Source organism: Rhinolophus sinicus, chromosome 1 (assembly GCF_057876585.1).
Source record: "Rhinolophus sinicus isolate RSI-liver-muscle chromosome 1, RSI-T2T, whole genome shotgun sequence".
NCBI lineage: Eukaryota > Metazoa > Chordata > Mammalia > Chiroptera > Rhinolophidae > Rhinolophus > Rhinolophus sinicus.
In genome coordinates, this window is record NC_142501.1 from 145,213,205 (window position 1) to 145,233,928 (window position 20,724).

Consider the following 20,724-nt stretch of genomic DNA (forward strand, 5'->3'; position numbering starts at 1 on the left):
AACTATTACCATCGGGTGAACAGCACGACATTTCTCTTCATACACTTGAGGCGGACGGTAGCAATCTAGCTGATATTTTCACAAAAATTATTGGAAAATTAAAACAAAAGATTTTTTCCCTGAAAATCTGGGGCAAAAACATGGGTGTGCATTATACATGGGAGCACACTATACATGGCAAAATATATATATATATACTGTATTTATATATATATGTATATATGTATCCAAGAGAAATAAATGATTATGTCCACAAAACTAGACAATAATGTTTGCAGCAGTTTATTAATAATTGCCTCAAAATGGAAATAGCACAAATGTCCACCAAAGGAAAATAGAGCAACAAATTGTAGAATATCAATACAATGAAATTCTATTCTCGACAATAAAAAAGAACAAACTACTGGTACACACAACACTGATGAATCTCACAGGAGCCCATTTAAAAGACTTCCCACGGGTCAAGCTGTCATAATTTAAGTGTCAATGAAAATAATAATTATCAGTTATAATAATATGATTAATAGTAAGTGATTACTAACACGAGTAATAACAATAACTCATCATTTTGGTTAACTGAAATAAACCAAGTCAATAAAAGACACAAGTTCTCTTTCCAATCGGCACCGAGCCATGGGCATCCCTTGGGACAACTGGTACCAGCACCGCAAGACCGGGGGCAAGAGAAAGCCCTCCTACAAGAAGCGAAATAAGAGCTGGGACGCCCTGCTGCCAACATTGAGATTGGCCCCTGCCGCATATGCACAGTCCGTGTGCGTGGAGGCAACAAGAAGTACCACATGTTGAGGCTGGTGGTGGGGAGCTTCTCCTAGGGCTTGAGTGCTGTACACGCAAAACAAGGATTATTGATGTGGTCTGCAATGCATCCAACAACGAACTGGTCCCCACCATCACCCAAGGAAAGACATGCATCGTGCGCACTGACAGCACACGGTACCGAGAGTGGTACAAGTCCCACTGTGCACGGCCCCTGGGCCGCAAGAAGGGGGCCAAGCTGACTCCTGAGGAGGAAGAGATTTTAAACAAAAAAAATGATCATAGAAAATTCAGAAGCAATATGATGAGAGGAAAAAGAATGCCAATATCGGCAGTCTTCTAGAGGAGCAGTTCCAGCAGGGCACGCTTCTTGCATGGCACGCTTCTTGCATGTATCGCTTCCCGACCAGGCCAGTGTGGCCCAGCAGAGGCTCTGCGCTAGAGGGAAAGGAGCTGGAGTTCTAGCTGAGGAAAATCAAGGCCCAGAAAGGCAAATAAATCATCATCCCTCCTAGCATAGTGTAATAAAGGTGTTTTGTGTTCAAAAACAAAAAAAAAGATACAAGTTCATAACAATACTCAAAAGAGTTCAAAGAAGGCAGTGACTTTCAAACATTTTTAAAAAATATATGCGATATTGTGTATGACCCTGCACACACACACACACACACACACACACACGCCCCTTAAGTACTACACAAAATATTACTTATCCATATTATTCATATTATATGTGATGAATTCTGGTTATTTCTGTTTTATTCTACTCTTTAATCAACTTTTAAAATTTTATTTCATAAACTACCATTTGGTTGCAACCTATAGTGTATAAAACACTGATAAAATTTATAACAGGTAGTTAGAAATGAAATAGAATAAGGCTAATTTGTACTGATTTTGAGTTTCTGATATAGAGGAATATTCTTCTAAGTGGGCATTTTGTTTTACTCATCACATGTCTGCTTATATATGTACAAGATGTGTACTTTTCCTATTTACATATGCAGAGAAGAACAAATGCGGAGAACTACAAGTAAACTAAATAGTCTAGAAAAAATAAGAATTGCACCAAAAAAAGACAGGATTGTCCAGCATGAGTCATCAAACATCACAACCACGTTCAAAGGGGATTTAACAAATGTTTTCTAATGAGAAATTAACCAAATGTCCTAAAAGCAAAAGCTAAATATGTGTACTCGATCTCTGATATCCAGGTGTTAAAACTTATACATTACCAAACTAACTATAAAAAATCTAATAAACATAGTTTTAATTAATTTTGTTCTTATTTAATTTTTGAAAAGATAATATATTCATATGGTCCAAATTTTATTATAAAATTATAAAACATTAAAAGATATAGAAAATATTAAATTACATCTTTTTTTTAAAAACCATCTCTCTCTTTCTCTCACTTGTCCCTCAGCTGCTTAGTTTCTACTCTCTCAGAAGCCCCTCCCAGTCCAGGTAACCACTAAGAAGTGTCTTATTGTCTCCTTACATAATTTCCTTGTGCATAATCAAGAAAATATAAATTATTTGCTCTCTTATAAAAAAATTTTTATTCTCTTCCCATAGGGTTTTTAAATTGAAATATAATTTATATACCAAAGAATTCACATTTAAACTACACAATTAAGTGGTTTCAGTAGATTTTAGGTTCTATGACCATCACATTATCTAATTAAAGGACTTTTTCATCACTCCAAAAAGAATGCCAAGTCCCTTAGCTACCACTCCCCATAACCCTAACCCTGAGCAACCATTAATCTACTTTCTGTCTCTATAAATTTACCTATTCTGGACATTTCATATAAATGGAATCATACAATAGGTGGCCTTTTATGACTGTCTTCTTTCATTTAGCATAATGTTTTCAAGGTTCATTCATGTTGTAGCATGTATTAGTACTTCATTCCTTTCTATGGCTGAATATTCCGTTTCATGGATATAAAATATTTTTATTAATTATATTAATAGAATTTTAAATTCATTTGTTTATGTCTTCATCAGTTGATAGATATTTGGATCATTTCCACTTTTTTTGGCTGTTGTATAATACTGCTATGAACACTCATGTGTAAGTTTTCCTGTATTTTTTTCCTATGAATATGTTTTTTGATTCTTCTGGGATACACCCAGGAATTGCTGGGTTACATGGTAACTCTTAGTTTCATTTTTTTTATAAACTGCCAGACTACTTGCCAAAGGGGCTCCATCATATTTCATTCCCACCAGCAAAGTATATGAGTTCCAATTTCTCCACATCCTCGCCAATAGCTGTTATGGTTCATCTTTTTTATTATCTTCCCTTTTTAACACAAATGGAAGCATACCACATGCACTGCTGCATACCTTGATTTTTCTACATAATATCTTGGAGATCTTTCCCTATCAGAAAAACAGAGAACCTGTTGCTGGGAAAGCAGGTGGTACAGAGAAAAAAGGGTTGGGGAGGGAAATCCTGAATGAACACACATATATACATAATTATTTTACTGCACAGTTTCCTTATATCACAAATTCACACACACACACGCCCCTGAAGGGCTTTCTCCCAGACCACCATCTGAAAACCATCTCTCTGGTTCACCCCTCACTTGACATGGATGAGGAAACCAAAATCCAGAGAGACCATGTGACCTTCCTAAGTCAATTGGATTGCTAAGGCTGTTGTAACACAGTACCTGAAACTGGCAGGTGTAAACAATGGAAATGTCTTGTCTCACAGTTCTGGAGACTAAAAGCCCCAAATTGAAGGTGTTGGCAGGAATCTTTCTTCTGAGAACTGACAGAGAAATTGTTCCAAGCATCTCCCCTACATTCTGGTGGTTTGTGAGCCATCTTTGATGTGCCTTCACTTATAAACAGCATCACCCTGATCTCTGCCTTCATCTTCACTGGTGTTCTCTGTGGGTGTATGTAGCTGTGTCCAAATTACCCCTTTACTAAGGACAACAGTCATATAGAATTAAGACTCACTCTAGTGACTTCTCTTAACTAATTACATCTGCAAGGACCCTAATTTTAAAAGAAGGTCACATTCTCAGGTACTAGGGGTTACAACTTCAATGTATGAATTATGGGGGAACACAATTCAACCCTAAAACTAGGGTTACTGCCACTAGTAAAACTTTCTAGATTTCCCAAATATCCTTGAATTTCACAAATGTCTTTTATGCCAAGGAGCTAAGTTTATAAAACATTTTCACTAGTAACACCTATAATTAAAGATACATATCTTAATTCAACAAACAACTGAGATTCAACATTAATTAAAAAGATAGTTATTAATCTAACGTAACCACTTTGTGGGCATTAGTGGAGAATAAATCTTCGTACATGCTGTGGCACTGTGGAAAGGGGCTGAGGGCCAAGTTCTAGCTCTGACATTCACGTGGGACCACCTGGATGACCACTGCCTGTTCTCATGGGGGAGTTGGTCTAATCTCTATATTCCAGATTCTATGTTGGAATATATTCATTCCTATTCATTCCTATTCTATGTTGTCATGCTCTGTTTTATGCTCTTCTTTTCTACACCTATACACATATATGCGTGACAGAGAGTTGGATGACACAAATAGACAAGCATATACAGAAGGTGCCAAAAAAATGTATACACACTTTAAGAAAGGAAAAAACTGTATTAAAATTGTAATACTCAGTATATACCGATATCAAAAGATGAACACAAGTCATGTGTATACATTTTTTTTTTGGTACCTCTGGGATATAACACCTGTTCACATACTCATTGATTTTTTATTTTTTAGAAATAGAAGGCTTTCATCTACTACCCTATTTAATAGGCAAAATAAAATAAAATAAAAGCTGATGGAGGTTAAGTGACTAGTGCTACGACACACACATCATTCCTTGCTTGAATAACTTCAAATAGGGCAGAGGTCCTGAAATTAAGTCCACAGACCTAAGGGTTGCAATAGATGAACTTTAGGGGTCTGTGTACCTCCTAAGAGTTTATATGCACAACTGATAATACGCATGTATACATTTTACTTTATCTGTTGGAAGGACTCCCTAGTTTTCACCAAATTCTCAAAGAAAACTATTTTTGCTCAAATAAGTCCTCAGTTCCTATGCCTAAATGCCTGGTACATAAGAGACACTCAGCAAACATTGGTTGATTTAGATATACTGAATTCTTAACCAAGAAAAGTTAATAACCACTGAAATAGAGTAAAATAGAATACAGTCATTCTCTGGAAAAGAATCCTCACTGTTTCCTGCTCCCATAATGCTCTACCTGTATGAAATCTTTCATCATTCTGTAGTTCCAATTATACAATGGCTGAATTATACAATGCTGTATGTGTCTATTAAACCATCTCCTTTAGGAAATCATCCATCTTTTTATTTAATTTTACCATTCTATTTAATTAACAAGGGGTTAATGGCAGTTAATGATATATTAATTAATTTAGGAAATTACTTTGCCCTTATTAAAGTAATTTAAATTTTTTAATGCTTGTAATTTTCCTTAGTTCCATCAAGTAAGACATACCACATTCAATTAAACCCAAGTTACCTTACTTAACTATTAGTCCAGGTACCATGGAAAATCTCTAGTGTATCCAGGACATACACTGAAACAATTATCAAAACTGTGACTTTGAAAAAGTCAGGCAAATGCCTTGGGCCCAAGATATGTGGTATCATATGCAGAGAGCAGCAGCACAACAGAATAGGTGCTTAAGAAATATTTGATGTAGCAATGAAAGAAAAAAGAAGTAGCTAATGTGGCTAGGAGAATAGAAAATCCCCTTAGAGCAGGGAGACATCAACCTTCGGAACAACTGATAGGACACCCAATCAATGGAGGGTAATGTAATGGGTATCTTGTCTGAAAGAGAATGTGTTTTTGTGGGACATTAAGGAATTGTATCAAGCTGATGATTATCAATGTAGATATCAAATATAGCCATCTGTCTATAGTTATTAAACATTTCCTTTTGGTAATTTGTTACTAAGGACTTGCAAATATGGAAGTAACCCAAAGTTCCAGAAATGGGGCAAGACTAAAGAAGTATGATACTCTTCAAGAAGCAGGCCAGGCCAATTGTGCCCTAGATGTGACAATGAATTACATTTTTCAAAAATCCACAGATGTTATTTACAAATAATTTGCACTCTTCAGAAGCATTTACAACGAATTCATTTTGCCAATGAAAATTAAAAGCTCTCCTCCTTACAAGATTGGGTCTTACTCATGTTTGTGCTCCAATTCTAAAGAGTAGCTGCATAACAAATGACTATGAATTTATACTTAGAAATTAAGTATAAGCAAGAGCATTATTAAGTATAATCGAGGGAGATCCCACAAAATCTGGCTATGAATCTTGTCTAGCTTGCTAAGCTACCCTAGATCACAGAGAAAGTGGATTCCTCATTCTAAAAGAGGAAATGATCAGTTTGACATCTAAGTACCATCTACTACTTAAAGAAATGAACTCAGGATTTTGGAGGCTCCCTTGCTAAGTGCCAAGACAAAAGGGATCATCCTGCATTTTTACTCTCCACCTCCTGGAAAAAAGATTCTTGATATTTTAGAGAGAAAATAAACTAAGATCCAGATCTTCAATGACACGTCAAATTTAAACCATTTTTCTTACCTGGAGTGGAATTTTCTTTGTGTTGAGTGTTTTCTTCCTAGCAGCTGAGAATGAAATCTTGGAAGAAACTGTGGATGCTTGAATAAGAACAGATATTTTGTCGTTGTAAATTCTATTTTAACTTATTCACATTATGACCCATTAGTTAGGTATAATACTAGACACTTAAAGTGGTGTTGTAAAAGGATATTCAATGAAAAAGGAAATGCTCATTTTAATTTTTCTTACTTTTTATGGTATATGGAAAAATGTTTCCTGTACTTAACAAAAATAAACATAATGTGGCAGACACAGACCCAGAATTGGTGGACTGCAACACAGAAATTAATTCCAATGTTTCTGCAATGTTATTACACAGAAATACTCTTACTTCGTAAATTTATTCCAGATACATCAAGAGTTCCTCCTGGTGGAAGAACAGGGTGGAAATTTTTCAGGGTGGAAGGCCCTGTCTTCATTACACAGGCACATACAGATATTTCCTCATAGTTCATCTGAGCAATTATCTGACAATGACCCTGAAAAAAGACAGTGAATTAGAATAGGAAAGAAACGTGGAGTTCTTAAATGCATCATCTTCTATACTGTCATATGAGGATTATTTCATTTACAACTTCAAAAAGGGAGTCAATACTACTGAACCATCTAATGTCATGGGCAATCTGCGGTCAGGTTCCACTAACCACCTAGCTCCAGAGCTGGTCACAAATACGAAAGTCATTTGGAGGACATAATCATTGGTTGTAGCTCCCTGCCAGAATCCTAACTGAAAAAGTTACTGCTTCTATTGTGTATTTACAGATGTGATGAACACAAGAAAGTGGCAGTTTAAGGTGTCAGAGATAATGGTTGTTGCAGCCCTGAAAGGGTAGAGGGGTGGGACTCAGAGACCACTGAGAAAATTCATTCACACAGAAACACTCACTGAGACTGTTACGTGATAGGCTACAGACAGAGCAAGACAGAGACCATCCCTCATGGTATGGAGTTTTATGTATTTTTCCTCTCACAAGTAACTCTTGAACATCAATGTGCCAACACAGTAGATTTGAGGGGAAGGACAGGCCATGGTGCCTGGTCTTGAAAAGCAACAATATCTTCTAGTTATGCTCTATTTGGAGATACTGAGGAAATGTATCATAAACACAAGTGGGAGGAGATACCATTTATGTAAATGTGCAGTGGAATAGGCAGAATAATTTGAGGTAAGATTATGAAGTAGATGAAGCTTAAGTCTGGTGTTCTGCTTCCATTTTTACATACAATTTCCTTTTGCTGGTGGTCCCTCAGGCTCCCTAGCATCTTCCTAAGGTCTCCCACTTGATAGTCATCATTCACAGCCTCAGAGATAGTACAAGGACAAAGCACTAATCTGATAAACTAATTTCTACTCATTTGATAAACTAATTTCTAATAACGAATTTAGGGTCATTCTCCTAAATAAAAGATATAAAATTTAACTTCAGCCTTGTAGGGGCACCTGGAAGAACAACAATGTTGTATATTTTCATTGTGCTGTTAATTTATTTACAAACATCAATGTAAGGTACTGTGTGTTAAGTAGTAAGGGGCTGTGAAAATGAGTAAGACGTGAACCCGGCCAATAAGAGGCCTTATTAACTAGTAATGGGGAGCGATCAATACACAAGCCCTTTAATCAGAGCAGTGAACAGTGGGGCTGGCATGGGCATGTGTGTCAAGAGAGGGCTGGGTGTTCTCATGCCAGCTGCCATTTATGCACTCTGAGGTACCTCGTGCTTGATGGGAAGGGTTCTTGCAGCTAAATCTGCTATCAAACTTCTTACGGAGCCCAGGCCTAGATCTTCCCAGGCAGCCGAGGGGGAGAAGGGTGACCCCAGCAGAAACAGGAGCAGGAGCAATCAGTGAGTTTCCCAAGGGAAAGATGAACGTCTAGAAAAAAGACGCAGGAAGGACTCTGAGGTCCAGCTATCCCTACCCACATGAAAGATCTCTCTTCTATCATTACCTTGGAGGGTCTAGGTCTGATTTTTCCAAAGCACTGGAAGATTTCCTAAACACACACAGCTTTTCAGTGATCAGAGAGAGGCTGATAAAAGGTTACTGATAGCAGGGGCAGAGCCTTTGGAATGAGCTTTGTCTTTGTGGTTTAACCCACTAATGATGAATACTGGGAATCCCCGGTCAGGCTAGAGGAAGCCAGGGCCTTGGCAGAGCAACAGGAGACACTGTTGACAGCCAGTCCTTTCATCTCTTCTCAAGTCACTCCCAGCATTGGACGCTTATACCAAGAAGAGTCATCACAAAACTGACATATAGAAGTCAATGAATCCTCAATTCCGGATCCCTCCCTTCCTATATTTTCACTTCTGTGACATTAGATCACGTTTTTCACTCTCTAGGTGACAACAACAATCTCTTTTGTTTCCAGTAAATCTGATGGCAATGCATCTGCTCTCAACAAAGTCACTAGAATAATCCTTAAACACAATTGCTTTGTGTCACTTCTATAAGCAAAGGTAGTGTTTTTCGAGCGCCTCTGAGGCTGTCTAAAGGATTGAAAGCTTCTACCGCCCTCCTCTCTCCTAAGTGAACTTCTTTATCCTTCTGTACCACACACAATCTGTTGGAGCTTGCTGTTATACCATCTGGGCTATTTCCTTCTCTGGATTCTCCATCAATCAGTGTCACTCAAAAGCTGGCTTTACATTATTTTTGCAGGAAACCTCTATTCCTGACCTTAACTATTCACATCTCAAGTTGACACTTCTATAACTAACTTGTATTAGTACTAATTGCCTGTTTATTTGCTTGTTTTGATTTACCCTATAGACATGTTCTTTTGTTGTTTTGTGTGTTACATTCTAAATTCTGAAGGAGCTTTCAATCTTAAAATAAAAAACCACATCCTCTGGCTTTTTTTTTTTTTTTTTGTATTCTCTTCCATCCCATCTTCCCAATCTCCCAGACTGTACATTTTAAGCTATGGACTTCTCTCAATTAAGCAGCTCATGAAATCAGGAAAGTAAGTCTCCTACCTACATCTGTAAATGGAATAGAATACAACCTAAGAGAACTGAAAATATCAGAGTGCCTCACCCACGGTGAGGGCAGAGATCTAACACTTGGACACAGCAAGGGCTGTGTGAGCCTGTATTACGCTATGATATAAAATATATTTATTACTAAATTCTGGTCAGAAAACCCTCAGAAACATGGCCAGGGATTTACTAAGTATTTATCTGAAGCAAGAAGCCTACCTTTGCAAATTTATTTTGATCCTCCTAGCAGTTGCTCTCAGGTTGTTGGCTTATTTCCCTTTGGCTTTTGATGTCATCCCTGTTGGCTCCAAGCATCATCTAATAACCTCCCAGATTAGACCCTGCCTGCCCCTTGGGTCACAGGCTGACCCTCCATACCCTCTGTCCCACATTGAATCAGACGTACCTTGCCTCTCCCACCAAAAAACAAAAAGCCGAGAAATGGTGATGGCAGAGCTCCTGATATATTAATATATAAATGTATACACCTGGTTCTTTGGGGGAGCAAAGTCTAATATCCTCTTTCTAGGTTAAAGTAACAGACTTTATTATGTAATATAATGGGGGGGAAAAGACTCAGGAAATTAACATTTCTTGGAGGTACCCGGGAGTAAAACTCTAATTTGTGGAGGAGCACATAGACCCATGATCTTAAATTAGCAATTAAGTTGAATTTTGAGAACAGAGCAGCAAAAATTCAGCATTTTTGAAGAAATAAGTCCTGTGAAAAAAATTCTAATTACTAATTATCTGAGGTGATAGTTGTTATAATAAAATACTATTTTAAAAGCTCAACTACAATGAAAATTACATTTTAATTATAGTTTTTCTTATTCTTGTTTTATACATAAAGATATAAATCAAAATTAGAATAAATATTCTCATAATTTTAAAAATATTCCTATGCAAATCCTTTGCTTTAAAAATGGCCCAGACGGGACTTTCCTTAACAATTATTTTGGTCAAAATACAGAAATTAGGAAGTGATTTGAGGGAAGTCTGTGGCTTTTTACATTGCCATGGTAATAATCTACACTTTTACATATTGGAACAGTCATAACATTCCCTCTGTGGTTTTTCCTGGAGCCATAAATGAATATTTTGGTGCCATCAGTTGCTCTTACAACATTTCGAAAATGATCATCATTTCTTTATCTTATTTGTTGCCAGTTAGTCAATGTAGAGAAAACATATAAATGAGGTTTCTTTTACAGAGGCAGCTGTAACTTGATAAAAGAAAAAACTGCCAGGGATTCATTTGACTAGATAGTATACATTAAGTACTCTCAAGCTGGAACAGAAATTCCCTGGGAAAATTGAAGGATACCCTGTCTCCCTAGCATAATCACATGAATGGTTTTAAAATCTTGGCATGGAAGATCTTAAACCTTGAAGAAGGCTCAGGAAGAGCCTCCACGAAGATATCTGTGGAGTTAAAAAGAAAGTCCTTTAATGAAAAATAGTAGCACAATTGATAATACACTACCGCCTAATTTTTAACAAGAAACAATAGTAAAAAGTGGGTGAATTAGTAAAAAGATGGGTTGGTAGGGGGCAGAATTATTAATATCAAACCTCTGGTGATGGTTTGAAGCTGGTCTCTGAGCATTTCCTAGGTTTGAACTGGTCAGTAAGCCACAGCTGTGCCCCGACTCAGCTCTGCGTTCCAGGAGAGCAGGGGCTGTCTAGCATGTGGGACATGGCAAGTGCCCAATAAATGTGTGTGACAGTGGCTTCATCTTGCAGTCCTATATTTATTTTCCTTTCATTACCATCTTCCCACTTATTTTATATTTTCTTCTAAACATTTCCTTTGTGGAACAAAAAGCGTTATAAATAAATACTACCTACAGGTAAATTAAATGTTGAAGAGTAAAAGAAATACTGAGGGCCATAAAGAACTTATAAACCAACATGCTATGGGGTTGCAAAGAATGGAGAAGTCACATGTGGCTAGAGGAGCCAGGTGAGGGTTCACGAAAGAGGTGATTTTCACATGATTATAAGCCAACAGGTAAGAGTGTGACTGGCCAGAATGGCTATCATCAACAAGACAAATAGTAACAAGTGTTGGAGAGGCTGTGGAGAAAAAGGAACCCTCATACACTGTTGGTGGGAATGCAGACTGGTGCGGCCTCTATGGAAGGCAGTGTGGAGGTTCCTCAAAAAATTACGAATAGAATTAACATATGACCCAGCAATCCCTCTCCTGGGTATCTATCTACCCAAAAAATCTGAAAACATTTATACGTAAAGACACGTGTGCTCCAAAGTTCACTGCAGCTTTGTTTATGGTGGCCAAGATATGGAAACAACCAAAATGTCCTTCGATAGATGAATGGATAAAGAAGTTGTGGTATATATACACAATGGAATACTATTCGGCGGTAAGAAAAGATGATATAGGGACATTTGTGACAACATGGATGGATCTTGAGAGTGTAATGCTGAGCGAAATAAGTCAGACAGAAAAAGCAGAGAACCATGTGATTTCACTGATATGTGGTATATAAACCAAAAACAACAAAAGAACAAGACAAACAAATGAGAAACAGAAACTCATAGACACAGACAATAGTTTAGTGGTTACCAGAGGGTAAGGGGGGTGGGGGTAGGAGATGAGGGTAAGGGGGATCGAATACATGGTGATGGAAGGAGAACTGACTCTGGGTGGTGAAAACACAATGGGATTTATAGATGATGTAATACAGAATTGTACACCTGATATCTATGTAATTTTACTAACAATTGTCACCCCAACAAATTTAAAAAATAAATAAAAAACAAAAAAGAGTGTGACTGGCAGAGAAGATTCTGAAAGATGAAGAGAGCCAAGTCTTCTAATTAGTTTAATAAATTTTACTCAAATATTTATGTACTGATTCTACAAGAGAAGCTTATGATACAAAATATAACAATATAACCTGTAATACTGGTACAAAGAACAGTGAACCAGAAAGTCCATTTTTAATTTTGGCCATGAAAAGAATAAGGGCGATTCCTGTTGAAAGAGGAAAACAAATTTATCAGAATTTAGAAGGTTACTCCAAGTTGCTATTTGAATTTTTTAAAGCAGCTATTATTTCTATTATTCATTCTATGATTGTTTTAGTCCATTTGGGCTGCTATAACAGAATATCATAGACCAGGTGGCGTATAAACAACAGAAATTTATTTCTCAAAGTTCTGGAGGCTGTGAAGTCCAAGATGAAGGTGCCAGCAGATTGCGTGTCTGGTGAGCGCCCACTTCCTGGCTCACAGAGGCCGTGTTTGCACTGCGTCCTCACACAGCAGAGGGGAAACTCTGATCTCGTCAGCCCTTCACAAGGGCACCAATCCCATTATGAGGGCTCCACCCTCATGACCTACTCACAAAGGCTTCTAAACACCATTACAGGGGATTAGGTTTCAACTTATGAATTTCGGGGGAACACAAACATTCAGTCTATAGGAACGATCAAAATTAAAATGCATTTCTTTCCAGTCTGACAGTCCCTACTCATGGCCCAACAGAATGCAGTAATCATTTCCTTACATCTCATGTGCACGTCCACCTGCCTTCTCGAGCCTCACGTGGGAGTACGATCCACCTCCAGGGCACGCTCCCAGGAAGACTGCAGGTGACTAAGGCTCTCCTGTGAGAAGGCTCTCCTGGGCCTCATAGCACCATTCAAGTTCTCTGAGACCCTCCTTCCCAGGAGGGCGATCTGACACATAATTATGCTCACCATGACCCTGAGGAACTGAAGAGGGTGAAGCTTCAAGGACACCCAAACCCTTTTACATCTGGACCCAAAGAATAAAGCCTTGATCGAAATCAGAGTCCCCTCACTTCTTCCTTGGTGAATTTTGGTTTCCTGAGGACCTTCCATTTACCTCACTGGCTGCCATCCAATAACAAGATCCTTTTCAAGAACGATGCCACCCGCTGCTTACCCATGAGGGTGTGGCCTTCCCCCACGGCTTCCATCAGACAGGAATATCACATAAGCCTACAACTTTCATTTGCACCGAGAGGGCTGGAAGCGGTTTGCCACCACACTCAACTACTATGGCCAAGGAGCTTGACTGATCATTTTGTCTCTCAGGACCTGCTCTTGTTTCCCACAGCAGTAGAGCCCTGCCTTGAACAGTTCAGTTCACTGGAGCCCAAATTCCCACATCTAGAACCCGAAAGTCCTAATTCTTAAGGCTGAATCTTGCTTCCAGGTTCCTCCTTGATACACTATTTATGCAACGCTTCTGAATCCAAAAAGCCCTGCTTCTCAGCCTTGTTCTGACTCTTGGATAAGAGAACTTGAATTCTGGCGCCAGACAGGGTTGGACTAAAGCAGTGTTTTCCAAACTTAGTCATAAAAAGTCATCAGGTACACTCATTAAAAATACAGAGTCCCAAGCCCTTCTCCTCCAGGTTCTGGGTCAGGACATCGGGGGTGGGGCTGACAACATGACCTAAATCAACACAAACCCCATCCAGGGAGACTTTGCACTCATTTTTATAAGGTTCATTCAAACCAGGGCAAGTTTTTTCTTCATGTGAAATTCAATGAAAGGCAGAGAAGACAGGCAGGCACTGAATGATATTAGAAAGAGCCTGATTAATGTCTCATAAATGTTAATTTCATGATTCATCATCTACTACTCCATAACACCAAACTGTATTATATACCCATAGATAGCAGGGTCCACGAGGTAATTATTTCTTGTGTCATATTTAATAAAAGAAGTCATATTCTCCATTCCATACAGGCATTCCACGTAGCTGCAATTATAATTTTTATTCTGGCCTTCCCTTGACCCCAAAACTTCCAAAGGCTTTGAAAAAGAGTTGAGAGTGGCCAAAACTACAAAGAAAACTGGAGTTAGCAAGCCATTTCCAAGAATCTCCAAAGTTTGTTTTTATAATGAAGCAATGGAGAATTATTCTTGATTGTCAATGAGAATCTTCTTTTGTACCCACAATTTGTTTTTCCTGTTAAGGATAGAATCAACATCAACTAGGGATTATTGTTGAGATTCAGTATCATATCAACCCCACAACTCTGGGAAAATCTACTTTAACCTCTGTAGTACCAAGAGGTTTTGCATTGGAATGAGAAGATGATCAATTCTGAGTGTGACCTCATTTTAACTAAGGCCAATGTTTCAGACAATATTACCATACTATTTCTTGTTTATTTTGGTCCCTTCCCACGTGCCTCCTGAAGCATATTTCTAAAAGTGAGCTATTGAGGGACTTGGGGGCAACTGAAGCAAATGTATTCATTTGTTTGTTTTTTAACCTAGATACATTTTTGCCATGCAAAGGAACAATTCAGAGATTTACATTTTGAGACTTGTACCCTAAGTAAAGAATAAATACAAATTCTCTTCTCTGTCTCACCTACCCCTGCTCATTAGGATTCTTCTAACACCCCCTCCTCTCTCCAGAAATATACGGAAGTACACACAGACCATAACTATAAATGGAAGTGACTGGCCTGATTTTGGGTTTCGTGGGGATAATAAGGAGATTATATTATGCACAAGGAATAGAAGACAGGAGGAAATGAGAAGCAGAGAGTTGTCAGGTATTAGAAAGGAGTGACAGAAACTGGATGAACAGGAGAGAGAGAAGAAACTAATACTAAAAGGGAACGTAATTTAGGAAATGGTATTGGAAAATTCCTATGGGTTATTGCAAACCTGCCTTTTTTTCCTAAAGCACTTAGTGTCACTGACTTACAAAAGTTGTCAAAGAACTTACATTCTGGTATTTCAAAAGAAAGAAAGAAACCCTTCAGATATTTAATAACTTCTTTCCACTGATTTAAACTTTTTTTGAGATAGTTTAAGGCTCACAAGAAACTGTGTAGGAAGTACAGTGTTCCCATGTACCTTGAATGCAGCTTCCTCAAATAACAATATGTTATATCGCCTTCGCAGATTGTCAAAACCAGGATATTGACATTATTCAATATCATTAACTTAGGTACAGATCTTATTCAGATTTCATATAAACTTTTTTCTTTTTTTTTTTGGTTTATTGTTCTATGAAGTTTTATCACATGTGGAGAGCCAAGTAATCAACACCTCGATCAGGACATAGAACTGTTCCATCACTACAGAGAACCCCCCTGGTGTTACATCCCAAACACTGGCCTGGACAACCATTGGTCTGTTCTTTTCTATAACTTTGTCATTTGGAGACTGTTATATTATCATACAGTGTGCAACTCTTTGAAACTGGCTTGTTGGGCTTGCCCTTAAGATCCATCCTTTACATTGAGTTTTAAATTCCCTGTTAAGCAAACTTTAAAATAAAACCAGTAACCCCTTATTATCAAAACTGATCTATTTTGTAGGGTATCTGATGGACACTTGTCTCGTTAGGGAGACCACCTCAGGGAAGATGTAGATGCCTGATCACTGCACTGTACACCTGAAGCTAAAGCTGAACAATAATGAATGTCAACTACAAGTTATATATGTATGTATATACATATATGTATTTATATATGTATATGTATGTGTATGTATATGTGTATATATATATATATTTATATATTATGTATATAGTTACAAGAAGCGGAGTACAGCATTAGGAATGGAGACAGTGCAAATGTAATGGTGTGCGATGTCAGAGGGATAGTGGATGAGAGGAGGGGGGTTGACACAGTGAGGGATATAAATGATAAATGTCTAACTATTACATGTTTTGTGCACCTGAAACTAATAAAAAATGTAAAAAAACCTGATCTAATTGTATCCCACATGTGGTATTCAGGGGGAAAAAAGCATTCAGCATAATAAAAGAGAAAGAATGGTTGCATGTGTAATTTGGAATAAACTACAGAGCTGTTACTGGACTTACTTGCTGGAGGAGATTAAAAAGAAATGGCTTTGGCAAATTGAAGCCTCTTAGTTTGGCTTCCCTAAAACTATGACATCAGGATCACTGGAACCATAGCATTTTGCTTTATTGTTTCAATAGTTGTTGCTGTTTATGGAGAGCAGACTCAAGTTTTGGAGATACAATTTTCATTAAGAACTTGATCAAGAACTTGATGCTGGAGGTATCACACTCCCTGACTTCAGCTTGTACTACAGGGCAACAATAATCAAAACAGCATGGTACTGGCAGAAAACCATACACACAGGCCAATGGAATAGAATTGAGAACACAGAAATAAACCCACATAGATATGGACAGATAATTTTTGACAGAGGAGCCAAAGACATACCATGGAGGAAAAAAAAAAAAAACTTAGTCAATAAATGGTGCTGGAAGAATAGGAAAACCACATGCAATAGAAAGAAACTAGACTGCTATCTGTCACCATGGACCAAAATGAACTAAAAATGGATCAAAGAACTAAACATAAGACCTGAAACAATAAACTGCATATAAAAAAAAACATAGGTACTAAACTTATGGACCTTGGGATCAAAGATGATTTTATGAATTTGACCTCAAAGGCAAGGGAAGTAAAAGCTAAAATAAATGGGGTGGGGAGGGGAAGAACTTGATCAAATGCCAATTACTACAATACTTCTGTATCTGTGATTAGGAATACTATTTATGAAAAGTAGATTTTCACAACCATTACCACCATTAATAAAGTGGCACATTAACAAAGTTTCTATTTAAATATGTTATTTCCTCAGAATTTTAAATACTTGGATTTTAAGCATTTAATGTAAAATCTGATAAGGTTACACTTTAACAAAACAGAGTGAGTTCTTCACAGCAGAAAAACCATTTGTAGTTATACAACTTGGAGAATAAAATATAATGCAGATAAATGAACTTTCTATAGGGCTTTTAGCATAAAAACAGTTTTGGAAATATAGTAGAAAATTATGTCCAGGAACTACTGAATTGGTTTTTAAATACATGTAAATAGGAATGTCCTGCTACACCAGGATAGTAACAGTAACCTGTCTCCTAACGGGCAGCTTCCTAGTTCCACGGGCTCCTGTAACTCAGTCAGTGTATTTGGCCTTGGGCCTGAACCACCTGCTCTCAAGACACACAACTTCTGAGTTCTTTACTCTGTCTTCTGTTGATCACCTCACCTCACCCTTCTTACTTCCTTTTATAACCTTGGCAATGCTGTCTGGGGCTCCCTGAGGTGGACTCTTGCCCTGAAAGGACCAGGGTTTTATGACGGGTTGCAACCCGCCCAGGAGCAGCTTCACGGCTCGTCAAGCTGTAATAGCAAAGGCCAGCCTTCTCTGTCAGGACAGACAGACCACCTCTCAAGTCTAATTTAGAAATCACCACCTTTCTGCACATGCCCAGGAGGCAAAGACAGGCTCTGTACAGCGCAGCTGGACAGCTCTTTTCCTAAAGCATCGGGCCCAGTGATGTAGAGGAGGTCTTCACAGTAAGGCAACTACTTAGGGAGTTAACTTAACAGCAGGAATGGGGATCTCACTGGGAAAAGGGGAGTGGAGGATGTACCCAGAGAGCATACGGTTAGGGATATTAGCCACTGCAGAAAGCAGCAGGCAACTGGCTACAGAGAGGCATCAGGTGGCTGTCCAGCACCCCAGAGCACGAGGCAATGAGGAACTGGAAGCCTCAAGATGGCAGAGAGCCAGGCAGTGGTCAGCATCAGGAAAGTGTGGGAGCAGATCATCAAGGCAGGAGTGAGCACAGGGGAGCACAGCAGTGCCTCTGTTACTAGCAATGGAGTACACGTTTTGAGTTGGAGCACAGGTAACGTAAGGTAAGGAAGAGAATGGAGAGGGCACTGAAATTGATGGGTAGACTCCTAACCAAGGTGCTTTTAATCCCCACAACAACCATGCAAAGTACGAATTATCATCCCCATAACACAGAAGCGAGAACTAAGGTTCAAAGGGGCTATCTAGTTTTGCCATAACCACACAGGTAACGTAGGGTAGTCAGAATTTGAACTCAGGACAGGCTAACTGCAAAGATATTGTTGCTGTATTTGTTCTGTCATTTGTCATATGATGATTTAATGCCAAATCTTTGAGAACAGGGCCTCCAATGCATGTTTCTCTTTATGTCCTTTATTTTTGCCCCTTTAGGTTGCGTCATAAATTAGAGACTTTTTTTCAAGAGTCTAAATTCACTTCCAGTGGCTATGGGAAAAGGAATAGAGGCAGACCTATCTGGGAATGGTGTTTGAAGATAGCCAAGAGGAAAACAGGGTGCTGGTGAAGAAGCCAGACCTCAGCTTCTGAGGGAACCCAGAGGATGGAGGTGTATCAAAAACAGGGACCAAAACTTGGCAAATGGAGCCAGGGTGTGCTTGGTGAGCCCAGGCTGAATGCAGAAAACATTCATTCCTCCAGTGAACTCTTTTCAGCATCCCACAGACACACAGTGGGGACACGTGGCTCTAACGGGGGACCAGCTTCAGTCCTAAGAAACTGGGAGGAGGGTATGAAAACATACAGAATTTTTAATACAAATATTCACTGTAATTCTCTTGATTTTTAAAATTTATACTTTATAAAGAATAAAGACATTGTTTCTTTTTAATAAAAACTGAAAATAATTTAAATGCCTCCAACTGTCCTCCTAAACTTCATCCTTCTAATAAAAATATTTTATGAATTATGTAATATATACATTTTCAAATAAAGAGTAGTCAGGCATGTGTACTCTCCAGTTCTGATAACCTCATCCAGGCAACGTAATTTTTAAATTCAGGACTGATGTTTATTTGGTATTTCAGAGCACCACCTGGTGGATAAATTAGCAGTAACAGTTCAGAACAAAGTGAATTCCAACATGGCTCTGAAAGAACTGGGAATGGAACCCTCTGATGCTCATCCCCTCGCCTTTCTTCCCCTCTCTTTGTTTTCCCTCATTCTTGTCCTCTCTCTTCTCTGCCTCTTTTCATTCCCTACCTAGTAACTCCTTCTCTCCTGCCTTTGTTTACACCCTCATCCATGCCACCGATGAGTATTGCTGAGTCCTCAGAGGAGCTAAGGAGTTTGCTTACTTGTGCCTCATTTAATAAAATCTAAGAGGTTTCTAAATATCAAGTAGAAAAGCAATACTAGTTTTGAAGTTGCAAAGTTCAATTTTCATCCAGAGACTGAATCTTTCTGCCCAGGGATGGGTTTGTGTTTCCCCAAGGTAGAGTTTTTATTTGTCTATTTTACACAGAAACAACTATTCTAATAGAAGCCCTTTCATCTTTTATTTGTGAACAGTGACTAAAGTTGACTAATTTACATTGTTTGAGCCTGTTGCTCTGATACAGCTGCCCAATGGCTTATGAGAAAAAGAAGAAGGTTGCTTTAGAGCAGGGGTGTCCAAACTGCGGCCCACGGGCCAACTGCGGCCCGCAATCCATTTTTAATTGGCCCGCAGCAAATTCCAAAAATATATTTAGTTTACTTAAATAAACCAGGTGAGGCAATATGTACTTCACCTCGAGTGAGTGGCCCGGCTGTTTGTGTATATTACCGCATATGGCCCTTGGTGAAAAACATTGAGAAAAGTTTGGACACCTCTGCTTTAGAACAAAGGTCTCCGATCTCAAATGACCCACAAGCACCACGAATGAGTAGAATGGGCAGGTAAAAGACATTAGGGAATGGTAGAGGCTGGGGACCTACAGACCTTATGACTTGTTCCCAGGGGTATACCTTATTCACACCCAGTTACTTTTTCTTTTTCTTTTTTTTTAAGAGAAGCCAAAAAGGTTGATTTTTAAATGTTAGCAAATTTCCAAAAAAATAAAAAATAAAGTCTGCAGGCCAGAAATGGCCCATAGGCCAACCTCTGATGAAAAGTTGTGGGAATTTGGACTTTGTTCCCTGGATGATAGAATCTGAATAAGGGAGCAATCTGTGGCCAAACTCCACTCCAGTCTCTGAACCAATCACTTGTACCAGGTCCAAGGGCCTCTACCACCTCTCAGTCCACAAGTCTATCTTGTACGGTCCCTGTTCCTTCACACAGTCATATGACAGGGTCATGGATTGTTGAGATGGCAATGGCCTTTTATCCCTGTGACTGTCCATGTGTCTTCAAATAATCCAAGGCTCAGATTTAGGCTCCAATAAGAAACAACTGAGCAGAACTAGGAAAAGCGGCTGTGGGGCTTATGGGCTTGAGATTTGCATTTCCAAAGAGATAAATATGTAACTCCTAAAGTATATTTAAGTGAAAAAACACCTCAACTCAAATTTTGGCCATCATACACTACAACAAAGTCTCCTCATCCATATACCCTCCTGGGGCAAGCAGAGGCACATTACCTCTAACTGATTTAGGAGAGATCTTGCCACCATTTACACATTTTAAAGAGAAATATATTTGC

The 20,724-nt window shown here is 38.6% G+C and overlaps 1 protein-coding gene and 1 pseudogene across 2 annotated transcripts in view; one reads left to right on the top strand and one right to left on the bottom strand.

The window, feature by feature from the left end:
- NMU (neuromedin U) overlaps positions 1-20,724 on the bottom strand; it is a 130,727-nt gene that overhangs the window by 72,710 nt on the left and 37,293 nt on the right. The window contains exons 5-7 of one of the 2 annotated variants that reach the window (XM_088790966.1): positions 7,210-7,270; positions 6,781-6,928; positions 6,411-6,478 (exon numbers count right to left, since the gene is read on the bottom strand). In XM_088790966.1, the coding sequence (XP_088647092.1) occupies positions 6,411-6,478; positions 6,781-6,928; positions 7,210-7,270 (277 nt within the window). Of the gene's footprint in view, positions 1-6,410; positions 6,488-6,780; positions 6,929-7,209; positions 7,271-20,724 lie in introns of both variants that reach the window. The other variant, XM_088790956.1, reaches the window with a different exon arrangement.
- Positions 634-1,394, top strand: LOC109451668 (small ribosomal subunit protein eS8 pseudogene; annotated as a pseudogene).